This window comes from Dromaius novaehollandiae, chromosome 11 (assembly GCF_036370855.1).
Source record: "Dromaius novaehollandiae isolate bDroNov1 chromosome 11, bDroNov1.hap1, whole genome shotgun sequence".
NCBI lineage: Eukaryota > Metazoa > Chordata > Aves > Casuariiformes > Dromaiidae > Dromaius > Dromaius novaehollandiae.
In genome coordinates, this window is record NC_088108.1 from 8,353,931 (window position 1) to 8,367,693 (window position 13,763).

Consider the following 13,763-nt stretch of genomic DNA (forward strand, 5'->3'; position numbering starts at 1 on the left):
TTGACTCAGCGTTTGTTTATGTACCTGATATTTTGTTTTTTTCTGGTGCTTGCTATTTTTTTTCAGTCAATTTCCAAAATACAAAGAAAAGATTAGATTTTAAATGTGTATTTCAGTTGATACTATTTCTGATCCTTTGTGTGTTATGCTACAGTTCCCTCTCATGGATAAACCATTGGACAGGCTTATTTTGAATATGGTTTTGCATTTAGACTCCCTGGGTATTAGGTGCGTGTTACTTTGTGATATTTAAATTCTCTGTCAAAACATCAAAACTTATCTAATTCTGACTTTGTTTCAAAGTGTGTATTTTTTGGTCCTGTATTTTGTGCTTCAGGATTTTACATATTTGCTTGTTCCTTCTTTTTCTAAATCAAATTTCTTTCTCATTCCTATAACCCATTTAGCAGTGTTGGCAGTAAGGTTAATGCTGTGCTGAATGGACTGAAATCTCCCTTCAGTGCACTGGCAATGAGCCAAGTACTGTGGAAAAGACAGCTTAATTTAAGCAATCTTATCACCATGGTAATAGCTTCTCTAAAGGGACAGTGAGGTACCAGACCATGAACCTGAGATTCAATTATCATTAATTTTTATAAAACTTTAAAGTTGTAGGATAATAAGAGAAGTATTTGGGGTTCAAGGCAGTTGTGATTTTTAGTTATTATTCAGCAATATTTCAGAGCCCTAAAATTTGATTCTGGTTCTAAGCATTTAAAAACTTTAAGAGTTTTGGAGTCTAAGAAGTTTAATCAGCCCCTTATACAGACAGTGTCATTCCTCTCTATATCATGTAGTTGTTTAAAGGTGCATATTTAAGATTCTCTGGATTTCTGTTTTCATGAAAATGTTGTCTTGTTTGTGGTGTTTTTTAATATGATCTTAACAACTGTCACTTACCAAAACATTTATTCAGTACTATGGTTTTCCCTTTTTTAATCAAGCTCATAATTATTTGCACATATGTTTATAGTCTTCCAGACCACAGAAACCTGTGCATACTCAGTCTTGGTCAGTTTAAGCTGGAGTCATGCTACATGCAGAAATAATAATAAAACACGTAAAAGTACATGCACACACAAAGTTCAGTTTTCTCCTTGGTCACTTCATCATCCTGAAAATGTTGCCCCACTGCAGAGATGCAGAAAGTGCTTTTGTGCCTTCCTTTTCCCACTTCCAGGTTTTCCACAGCAAACGGAATGTTTTGTTACGGCTCCGAAGGCAGACAGGTGTTGATGACCACAAAGCACCAAGCAAGGAGACAATTACTGTTTGAGCAGTGCAATTCATCAGTACCTTGTTTGTGAATGGGACTTGCTCCTGAGTTAAATGGCCTTACTTGTGGTTATTCCAAAAATAAATGCAGGGAGATTTCATTTATGATCTTTCCTTCAAATCGTGTTGTTCGCTATCTGCTATTTTGATATGGTTCTTGTATTTTGTCATTTTCTACCTAATTAAGCAATAAATCTAACCTACAGAGAGGCTGATCGTATTAAACGCAGACACATGGTAAGGGTTAGAAATTCAAAGTCCCATGTGTTTTCACTGCAGAAAAGAAAAGACCTAAAAATATTTAAGACTTCTGAATTGAAAAAGATATATTGAAAGCCATAAATATGACCGTGAACTTAATATAAAAGCTGTAAATATGACCCTAAATTTAATAATGCAAGGATGAAACCATCTTTTATGGAAATAAAAATACAAACATTTGTCAACTCCAATGAATTACAATTTTAATGTCTCCAGCTATGGCACTTGAGGCTCTGTTCTTCTCTTGAATAATCTGGAATCCAGTCACTATAAGGCAATTTAAATTGTTTTTTATTCTACTGTAATTTTTCTTTGGGAGAAGGTCAGGTTTGGGCTTCCCTGGAACAGTATGATAGTATTTGTATGTGCAAGTGTTTTTATCCAGACTGGATATAGTAATTTGAAATGCCATGCTGTAGATACTCTTTGCTCATTTTGAATAATGGACTAGTGTATAAAGTAATAAATAAGAGTAAAAATATGTCGTTATTTTATGGCCACCAATAACCAAGTTGGCCTGGTAGCTTTCTATAAAGCACAGTATTTTCATTTACTAAAACAGAAGCAGACTAAGTATAAATTTTGAAAGAGAAAAATATTAACAGGTTAATACAGAGGGTCTAATCTGATTTGGAAAACAGAATATATGTAGCAGAAAGGGACATAGGTATGCAGAAGATCGTATCTTTTCATTTTAAGGAGAAACTTACATATTTGGAATGTTGTTGCCTGGAAACATGTATCCGTGCCCCAGAGAGCTTCCTTCCAGGTATTCTCTTCTGGAAGATTAGATAATATTTAGATAGGTAAGGTGATACACCTCTTGCCGAGTTGAATATGTTGAGAGTGTTATTTGTCACTGTTGCAGTACAGCTTGGCTTTCGACTATCTGCATGGGAGTGTAGGTGTTTGGATGTCGGCTCACCTGCTAGGAGGAAAAGTAGGAAGGAATATGCATGAACACCCACAGGAGGAAATACATGGCAAAGAGAACTATGGGGCAACTATTTCTGCCTTAGTTATCTCATATTCATTCCTTTGTTTTAAGCTGTGCTTATAATCACGGATGTGAGCAACAAAACCACAGTATTGATGTGTTTGTCCTTCTCACTTTATGATTTCAAAGTACCCTTCAGATATTACCTAACTGTTCATTATAAAACCTTTGTAAATGGTATTGTAAGTACTATCATTCTCATTTTACCAATGGAAAATTAGAAAATTACTGAAAAAATAGACTAGACCATGAGCTCCCATAGTGTTTGCCCCACTAATCCTTGTGTACATTGATCAGTTTTACTCAGATGTTGTTTGAATTGTACTGTTTGTTAAGGTCCTAATCCACAGAAAAGCCCTTTGAATTTAAAAATATGGCATTGGTAAAGCAATGTCACTGTGCATCATAACAGTAAAGCACATACTAATCTATACCGGACTAATTTCTGCCTCCAATATGGTAGCTTTTGTTTTGGCTGCTTTTTCAGTAAATGGCCAATGAAACCGGAGGAAGATTGTATTTCAGAGGACTGTCCCATATTAGAACTGCTCTTGACTGATTTTTGGCAGTGTCCTGCTTTTATATAGTTATTGTCCCAGATTTGTGCCGGGGACTTGAAAGCTGAGCTGCCTGGTTGAGCGCGTGAGCCTGCCTAGGGCAGTGACGGGCGAGCGGCTCAGCGTCGTGTCACTTCTGTTGGTGCTCTCTAATGAAGTGATCACCAAGGGACACAGACGGTCTTTTCACATCCCATTGTGTGCAGGGTCACGGGGCTAAGTTTTCAAACACCATGCAAAGTAAACATGAGTGCGTAAAGGGAGGCAATTCTGTGTAAATGATTCAGAAGGCAAATCCAACTCAAAAGGGAATTAAAACAATGCAGTTGTATTCCCAAAGACAAATCTCTGATGGGTCTTTAAATGAATTTCAATTATACATATAAAGATAGAATCGTATAATAAATTAGCTACATACTTTTCATAACCATTTCCCTCTTCTTTCATCCGTGTTCTCATAAATAAATAGCTAGAATAGGGCACAGCGCTGCACCAGATACAATTATAGGTCAGATTCTATCTGTAATTATGAGTCATGTCATATAATTCATATACCTTTTTGCCAGATTGGTTTTAAACAAGACAGTATAATTAGTTTATTATTGTTATAGAACAGCCATCTTGTTTTTATACTATATACTTCACTGAGAGCCACGTGGGAGATAAGGAATGATTTATATACAAAGGTCCATATTCGGATTATTATCTAAATTTAGGAGTTTCCTTCTCCTCACATTCATGGTATAGAGTAGAATGGATAGAAAATCAGTAAAGAGCAAGTTTCTAATTCTTTCCAGTGTCACAGGAAATACTGCACAACTAAAAAGGGCTGTGGGCATGTGGTCAATGCTAGCCAAAGTAGATTGGCAACTATATCAATTCTAAAGCTAATCTTTTGGCTACCATCTTTACATGTTTTTTGGATATGCCAAAAATCAGAGAGCATTCTTCCTATGGTTCAATAATTATGCTATTAAAGAATTCCCCTTGCTGCTTCTGTTAGCATCTAAATTAGAATTATTTCAATTGCCTGGTTAAGTTTGAGTATACAGTTACCTAACTCGGTTAAAAAGAAGTTGAAATACTTACATGACCAAACCAAAGACCTTCTAGCTTTGTTGTCACTTAGTTATGCAGTAGATTATTAGGCTTTTAATAGCTGCTTGAAACTGAAATGCATGCAAGTACAAATGTGTTCCTACTTGCTTTATCCAGGAGAAATGCAGACAAATCTTTTGGCCCAGGCATTGCAAGATTTCTTTTGCATTTGTATTTCTCCTAATTCCTCCATTGGATTGCTTTCAAATCTCCTTTCATCCTTCATTTTTCTCTTACAAATTTGTATTTTTTAATAAAATGAAGGAAAACATGTTGCAATGTACAAGGTAAACTTCTACGCCCACAGATTAAAGGTTGAAACATAGGGCAAGTGCTTACAACATACAGAAGCAATGCCAAGCCCTCAACAGAGTAGAGGGACACAGCTACAGTACTGGGATAGCAAAATACTTTCTCAGGATTTAATTAAGGAATGCTGTGTGTGGTTAATCTAGATTCTGTAATGGTTTTCCATTACCATCTCATGAATTCAGCTGGGATGTTGCTTTGTGTGTAGCTTTTATAGGACTTAGGTTGCCACTCCAGGTAAGAAGCCAAAAGTATGTAACAAAACATCCTGACAGAGGAATGTGTAAAGAAAGAAATGAATTACCATTCTCTAAGTTTTTCCTAACTAAGAATTCAATGTTTTTGTGTGAGCTGGATGCTTGGAGTTACGTGCTGTTCCTCTTGAGGTAGAACAAGAGCAAGAACGCTTAGATGAGCCATGTGAAACCCCTCCGTTACTGAAAATGAGCTTTTCTGCTATCAGCAGGACTAAGGGGGCTGATTTCATGCCTTATGTTAGCTGAGCTCCCCAATAACTCCCTGTCTGACCGGGGGAGTCAAGGCAGCAGGTCTGGACCTTGGTGCTCCCAGCCGATTTGCACCCTGAGTCGTTAGCCCCAGGAGGCAGGGTGCACAGCTGGTGGGAGCATTGCAGAGGGGATGAGGAGCTGAGGTTATTAATGGGAGCTCGGTAGCATTGGGGTCCTCTGTCTCATTGCTGATTTTCATGAGACTGGTAGGATCTTTTTCTTCCTGTCAGATTTGTTTGCAAGAATTCAAAGTTCGGAGGTTTTGCATTTGTAGAGACGACCAAGTAGACAGATAGGCAAACAGACATGGTGATTACATTAAAAAAGAAAGTTTTCCAACTGTATGTTTTGTGCAGTGAAATTATTACTGAGCCTTGAATATTTTTATGTCTTGGAATTATCAGCCTTATATTAAGTGACTTTTATTTCACAGATGCCTTGCAGGCTGTCTTGTGTTTCTTTTTCTAAGAGAGTAGTATTTTTGTCTTTATGAATGTTTTTGACATTTTTGTGAACGTTTAGAACTTTTTTACTCACTATGAGTGGTCTTATCTGTCAATCTTATAAATCCTCTGATTTTTCTTGTGCTCTCAATTCAGAAAAAAGCCTCTCCTTTTCTGTTAGATCGAATATTAAGGCACACACCAAGCTATAGTCACATATAAACTCTTGAACTCCAATTTTTATTATTTTGCTCTTTAGAGAGAGGCTGATATTATAGAATTGATAGCAACAGTTTACTGTGTCCTAATGTCCTTTGGGAACAGTGGTGTGCTTAGACAGATGAGTAGTCATCGGAGTTTATGAGAACATAGTCACAGTCTAGCTTTGGAAATTTGTCTCTGTGCCACCAGTGTTTTTCAAATTCTACAGAAATGTCGTGAGGTGCTCATTATACACTCCCCAAAATGGGATGCATTAACAATTGCCGTTTGTAACGTTTTCTTGACAGTGTTTCGTTGGTAGCTCACCTTCAGTGTAGTATTGCATCATGATCTCAGTTTTATAACAACAAATTAGAGCTATATAAATTCTCCTGTGTGTGATTATAGTTTTCTATCTGGCTGAAAGGGTGTGAGCTGAATCCATCTTGTGTGTACTCAGATTCTCATGCTCTTCTGCTATTAAAGAAATCCCCCTGCACACTAGTATTTTACCATCAGGCTATCAAGCCCCATTTATAAATCCTTGTGCAAGAGAATGAAATTATTCCTGGCTATTGATTGCTAGGCTATTAGAGCTTTAATAATAACTTTCGGTTCAGCATCTCCTTGCCGTTACCTCTGATATCTTTGAACTGTGCACCATATAGGACGATCAATACTGCCAGTATCAGGCCATTTTACAGTAATTTCCGAAATTTTTAAATGAAAAAGTATCAGATAAGTAGGTTTTTGTCATTATATCCTGAACATGTAAACCACTTAAAGAACTATTGACTGGTTAAAATAAATTGTAATAATACTTTTCTTATTTTATATTGTGATTTTGCTCCTGGTCCCTTGAATATTAGGAGGAATTTTGTTGTGAAGGTCACCACCACCGAAGTCTAGGTGGCCGTGTATCTTGTTAACTGCTGACCAAAAATCAAGACAACCACACACTCGCGAAAGCCTTCATGCGTGCCGGTGAAGCAGTCTAAAGAAATACTGAAGCCAGAATAACCAAGCATTTTCCAATGACCTGGTATGAGGGAAGCAGAAGTAGGTAGTCTTATAGACAGTTATGTTATTTCATTGGAATTTATTATGTGACTGTATTTGAATTTAAAACTTTTGAACTCATAGTTACAGGGAACATTAACATGTTCAGAGCATTGCCATTATTAAATAAGGGCCATACTCTATATATCTACAGCTATGAAATGCTAGTGAATGGGAAAGCAGATTCGACTGCGTTGTCTGACGTACCCCCAGGGTGCTGTACTCAGTCAAATTCGGTTGTCTGTATCGGGCTGAGTACTGCTTACATGTGTCCTAAGTCTGAAGCCTGGGTATGTTATTCAACACAGCAAGGAACGCAGAATTTGGCTCTCGATGGTTTGTCAAAAGAATCCATGTATGTAGGCAGTGCAAACGGTAACACAAGTTATCCAGTGTTCTCATTTGCATTTTATGTAACTGCCTGAAAAAAGGCCCTTTACAAGTAAATCTGCTCTGTAGTACCTTTTTATTTTCTATAATCTGGCATTTTGGAGAACTGCAACCTTTCTTTTAAAATCCTACAATGGAAACAGATAATACCATACCCCTTGCACCATCTTAACAATTACCTTTTCATGAGCCTGGATTTACAGTATTCTTGTGTCAAACGTCACGGTATGCTCACGTTTCCCCCGAGCGTTTGACTCTGCGTGCGTCCCGCTGTGGACGTACCAGGGGACTCCTGCCAGAGTGACCGATCTATATGGGCATCCAGAACTTCTCTCGTGCCTTCCTGGAGGTGTGAAGGCACATTGGTCATCTGAAAGGCCATAAATGATGTCAGTGCTCGTCCGTGAGCTTCAGCTTGGAAACTCCTCCGTGTCGTTTGGGTTGCTTGTGCCGTTCACCCGTGGCTCTTACCCCTCATCCCGGCACGCGGGCTGTGGCGGTGCTCGCCCTGCCCGGGACGCTCGTGAGTCTCGCAGCTGGTGGACGAACGGAGACGCGGCTCGCGTAGGAGCCGACAGCAGCGGCGCTCGCGCACCGTTACGAAGCTGGGAGCTCGTGCGAACGGGCCTACGGTTCAGAGCACCTGAGCTGCAGAAGGGTCGCGCCGGGGCCTGGCTCCCAAAGCAAGGAGCTGGCTGGCTCGGGAGAGCTAGCGCTGCTCCCTAGAAATGCCGCTGTTGTCCAGGGGTCGGTTCAGTTAGCTACGGGCCACAGAGACGTATGGGCTAAAGCCGCAGCTCCCGCGGCGGCAGCTCTGCGGCCAAGGCAGTCCTTGCTCGCCCACGCTGTGCAGTGCCAGCTTATCGCTCACATAAAGCAAAGGAAAGAAGTGCAGAAAAATCGGTGCTTCCAAAAGAAGAACACTTTGTATGGTCAGACTTGATTGTGTCCTTTACTGCCACAGTATCTGAGCACATAGGACAGCAAGTTATTTTTTAAAAATTAAATATCCCTTCCCTAATTTTCCTGGAGAGGACTTGCCAGGCCTGAAAATCTTCCATCTTCCTACAGATTACTGCTCAGCATTCATACAGCAGAGCCTGTTCTGCAAGGCACATTTCTGATGCTAATGTCAGTCTTTGCTTGGGTGCTTTTCCTTCTTGAAGGCAGTCCTCCCACCCGTACTGAAATAGGTCTCCAAATGAGCTTGCTAACTTGGTATATTTGAGAACCACACACTGTAGGGAAAAGCATTTGAAGAAAAGCTGCTCTCGATATAGCTCAATTAAGAATACTAAGCAGATTGTGTACTTTCCTATACAGTAACTAGCATCCTTCAAATGGGTTGTCCTTGTGGATTTCCCACTCGGGAGTCTCCTTTCTCTCCTTTTTTTATTTTTTCCCTATTCTCTGGCGAGAATCTGTGGTAAAAAACAAAGAAGTGAATACTCAGAGCGGTGGTGGCTTCTGCGCTTTCTGTATGCTGCGGGTGAGGTGCGCGCAGCTGGGCGGAGGCGTTTGCGGCAGCGCGGGGCCCGTCCTGCCCGGGCCCTTCGGCCTGCCCCGCGCGCGCTCGGAGCTGCTGGGGGCACGGGGAGTGCATTCACCTGATGTCACCTCACTAAAAAATCACTGAAGATCTTGTGGTGTGGTTAAAATGCTATACTTCCAATTCGGAGGGTGTTCAAGTATACGTTTTCCTGTCTTTATGCTTTCTATAGACATATTGGTCATGCTACGATGCTTATGTAGTTCCTTTCACTTTTTGAAGCACAGACTGGTGTTTACAACGTGGTTCTTTGTCTTCTTTTTGTAGGCATTTCCTATTTAAACACGGATCTGGGTCTTCAGCTATCTTCAGTGCAGCCAGTCAGAACTATCCTTTAACATCCAATACTGTTTACTCTCCACCTCCTAGGCCTCTTCCTAGAAGCACCTTTTCTAGACCTGCCTTCACTTTTAACAAACCTTACAGGTGTTGCAACTGGAAGTGCACTGCTTTGAGTGCTACTGCTATTACAGTTACACTGGCGTTGTTGCTAGCCTATGTTATCGGTAAGCCTCTGTTTATTTTCTACGCTGAATTATTCTTTACCTTTTCTGTTCTGTTGTCATGCTTGCTTTTGCACTAATATAAATATCATGTTTTACTAATACTATTTGCCACTGGGTGCTCTGTAAATTCTGGCAAGCAAAATACTAGATTGGCTAGAGGTTGCACACGACATGGAGTTCTCATTAACTTTCTACTCTGTTAACCTCAATACTGCCTAATAGAGAAAGAAATATTATTCAAGATGACATGTTTGCACTAGCAGAGGACTCCTACTGATTTTAATTGCCGTGGTATTTTTCTTAAATTAAAGGTTTGGTTTTCGTATTAAGACTTACAATATTGTTACTCTTAAATAGTTTTTCATAAAAGATATTGATAACTCTCTATTGTATTTTTGCCTTGCTGCCTTTCTTTCATTTCTTTGATCTGATCAAAATTTAACACTTTTGTATTTTCCCCTTGCATCATTGGTTAGACTTGTAGCTAGCTTTAAAAATACCCAGCACTTTATACCTTATTTTCTAAGACATATTTTGCTGTGCCTGTATCGAATTTATGTTTCAGAAAAATGTTACATAGATTGAAGTGCACTTATTTAATTTCAAACTCATTTTTGGTAAGTAACTTCGCAATTTTGTTACCACAATAGATTGGTAGGATTTATCAAAGTAGTTAGAAACTCCTTCCTTTTATTTGGAAAATAAATACTGAATCGCACTTGGAGTGAGTGTGATTAAAATCATACACTAGAGAGCAAATCTTTTTGACTTAATATATGACATATTGGCTGAACATTAATTTCCATGTTGGTTTTGCAATCTGAAATGTAAGTATGACAGGATGTTCATTATGCTGACTCTTAGGATGTGACTGTGGCTTCCATAAACACGAGGAAGTCTAACGAATTTTTGCTTGCGTGATTCACTTTCTCACATAGACTCTTACTTTGCTGATGTAGCTGCCAGTCTGCAAATAAGCAGGAGCCAGAGTATCACCAGCAACTTCTAGCTGGAATAGGAATGTCTCTGGGTTTGCCTGAAAGAGGAGTTTGCACTGGGGAGAATTTGTGCAGGGATACTGAGATATACCTTCAACCAGAAGAGAAGCCATTGCTTTTCTATATTCCCTGAATAAAGTCTTTATGAGGGATTTGGGTTTCTAAACCAAGTCCCACTGAAAATTCCAGTCATTTTGTTTTCCACTGTATTTTTGGTCCCACAGTGACAAAGGTCTAGTTATTATCAGTGAGATGTTCATCAGGAGGGATTTTTTTCTAACACCCTGGTCTAATGCAGATGGGAAAGCAGATTTGATCATTTCTGGCGTATGATTATTTGAAAGCACCTGAGGATCTAGTAAGCTACATTAATTGCAGATTTACATAACAGCTGGTGAGCATATGCCCTCACTTAGGACTGGCTGTATAATTTTTGCAGCCTCATCTGTTTGCTACATATATATCCCACCCACACCATCTCAGTTTTATCTGGATGAAACACTGCCTGCTTCATCCCTGCCTAGATCTCAGTCTGCCACTGGGAAAAACTGTTTAACTTTGCAGAAGTACAGTGCCACACATCCTCGGCCTGAGAACGCCGTAGGAGCTCCGCACCGCTGCGAATGGAAAAGCCCTATGTGAATTCCCTATAGGCATGTCTGTACGTATCTTAACACAGCATCACAAAGGTGTTACACCTGTTTTTAGTTAGGCAGGACTAACTAAAAGTAATATATCTTTATGTTTTATATTTTATAGGTATTTCTACTGATGTTTTCTATAGCAAAATACAAATCTCTGAACCAGAAATATTAATTCAGAAAAATTTCCAAAGTGCACTTATTTCTTTTTGTTTGCCCCAGAAATTTTTCAGTTGCAAAAGTTTTCTTGTAAATGCAAATACTAGTAAACTTATTCCAAGTTAATATTTATGCTGCCTATTTCTGGTTGGTTAAATATTTAAATATGTTCACGGTCTGTTGTTCTGAGTCAGGTACCTTAATTTTTTCCCTTTTGTTAAGTATGGATAATAGCATATAAATTATTTTCAAAGTTCAGTTGTTCTTAGGGTTTCATACTTGCATATCTTTTCATGCCAAGAATTTAAATGTGCAAGTTTCAAATAACGGTAGGTGAATATACAGAATCAGACTGCATGCAACACTCTCCAGTTAAAATACTCTCCAGCAAGTATTTTCTTTTCGCTGTGATCCGCATTGCGTCAGGTCCCTCAGTCCTTGCTTCAGGAAGCTTCCCTTAAAGTCAAAGGGAGTTACCCGTGAGCGAGGACTGTAGACTTGGGCCCAAGTTGTGGAGCAAAGTTCCTATTACTTTCAGGATCAAACCTCTCTGCGATCAACTCAGTGATTGTTACCGGAAGGATAAGGGAGAGCTTGTAAAGGCAGAATTATTTCCATCATATGTTTTATGGCATAGTCTACAGTAACATGCAATGAGCTGAGATTTTAGGCCAGATGAACCTAGGTCAAAATTTAACATCTAAGCTTTTTCTTATGCATATCTAATAGCTTAAGTGTGCTTTATCAACTATCTTTTACTACTGTTAGATGCAAGAGCTATGTGTTACTGTTTTTTTTAAAAAAGAAAAAAGGCCCATATCTAAGCATCAGATCAGAACAGGCCCAAAGTCTTGAAAATTCAAGGCTTATTCCAGATCAAAAATTTGCAAATGGCTCTAAAATTTATAAGGAACCAACCAAGACCTGTTCCATATTGGTGTAAACTGTCATTGTTTTCTTTTTCCTCAGAAGATGAATTATTAAATTTTCCTTCTTTTACTTTTCAGTCTTTCCTTATTATCAGTAAGTCCCAGTACAGAAACTTTAATTGAGAACACATATTTCTTCTGCGTTTTCTAACTTTTGAACTCCTAGTCAGTTAAAAAAAAATGATAATAATATAGATTTTTCTCTATGTTCCCATTTTTGCCCTATAATTAAGCATGTTTATTATTTGGTCCTTCTTGCCAAAATAAATTTGAGTATTATGGGCGATAAGGAAATTATAGAATCCTGTAAATGCTTGTATAAAAGCTGATTTATTGAAAACCTTTAGTCACAGTATTTAGTTTAGCAAGTAAAACATTTTCACCTTAGCAGGAGTAATTTCTATGAGTAGGTTGTAAAGTCACAGTAGTTACTATTGCTAAGTGCTCATTTCATAAAGAGGGTGTTTGGTCTCCTCTCTGTAAATGCATTGAATTATTTCTCTATTGAATAAAGGCATATATATATATTTTTCGTTTATACTTTCATATATGTTGGCAACAATAATGCCTTCCTGCCCATCTGGGGCACAATTGCTTCAATTTGTCTACCAAGAAGCAGTGTGAAGTGGGCAAAATCTGCCTCCTAGCACACGCTCTGTCTGGAGGCTGTATAAACTGTTCATGTTTTAAAGGTTTAGGCAAATGTGCGAATGAATGCTTAAATTAAAAAAAATCTGACTGTACTTGAGGGAAAATTATAGAAATACAGTTACAGTCAAAGTTTTTAATTTTGATTATAAAAGAGAAACAGATAAATTCCTGGCTTTGTGTCGGTGCATATTTCTGTCTGTGGCATGAGGTGCGTCTAATGACCATAACAGAGATTCCTAATTATCACATGAAAGAAACGACCGTATCTGTTTGATTCAGTGCAGTCGATAGTTGTGTCTCTGTGCTCATCTATTAGTCTGTGCTGCTGTAAACAGTAGGAGATAGCTTACCATTCTGGAGCAGTATCGCTAAATATTCTCTTTTTTACTCTTATTGTAATAAAAACCTTAGAATCCATCACCAATTAAAACAAAAATTTGACCAAAAGTTTAAAAAGAGCATATAAGGCAAATGTAAGAGTTAAAATAAGAAGTATATATTTTTTCTGTAGTTCTTCACTACTATACTATTTTCTTTAAATACAATACAATGTTTGATGGTGTGACTGTTCATCTAGTCAGTTATTTTTAGCCCGTTATTCAGTAGGATTTTTCTTCCATGATGTCTTACCCTTTTATCAGTATCTGATTAGGACTTGCAAATCACTGGTCCTATTGATCAAAGGTGCTGAACTCCTACAGTTTCTATTGATTTTAAGAGGAGATGCAAATGTTCAGTGCCTCTGAAAATTGGATCCCAAGTTCCTGGATTTAACCATCTCTGACTACAAAATGGCTATTTTATATACAAATGAATTCTCAAGTATGAATGCAAAGTTATCCCTGCCCTTCACGATATTACCACTATTTGTGAGCAGGCAGTGGAGATGGTTGTTAGGTCTAAGATTATGCTCATATGGAGGGCGAGGAAATTAAAACCTCTCTGCTGTTTGCCACTGGTTTTCTCATTTCTCATACTCTGGACAAGGCAAAGGAGTGATGGCTTTAGCAGCGGAAAGGCTAGGCCAAATTTTGAGGACGTGTGTGTCTCAGTCCATAGATTTGTAACATTGATTTTATGGCTTTACACAATAAAGAACAGTGGGAAAAATAGAAGCCTTTGAGAACTAGAAGTTAGGCAGAGAAGGCTGAAGTAGTAAATTTGCTGATTTTACATTGAAGAGTGTCATGGTATAATACACACTGGTAAATGCGTCAGGTCTAGATGTGCA

The 13,763-nt window shown here is 38.5% G+C and overlaps 1 protein-coding gene across 4 annotated transcripts in view; it reads left to right on the top strand.

Annotated features, from left to right (window-relative positions):
* TENM1 (teneurin transmembrane protein 1) overlaps positions 1-13,763 on the top strand; it is a 748,569-nt gene that overhangs the window by 587,998 nt on the left and 146,808 nt on the right. For all 4 annotated transcript variants that reach the window (XM_064518178.1, XM_064518175.1, XM_064518176.1 and 1 more), the window contains one exon: positions 8,916-9,154. In XM_064518178.1, the coding sequence (XP_064374248.1) occupies positions 8,916-9,154 (239 nt within the window). The remainder of the gene's footprint in view (positions 1-8,915; positions 9,155-13,763) is intronic.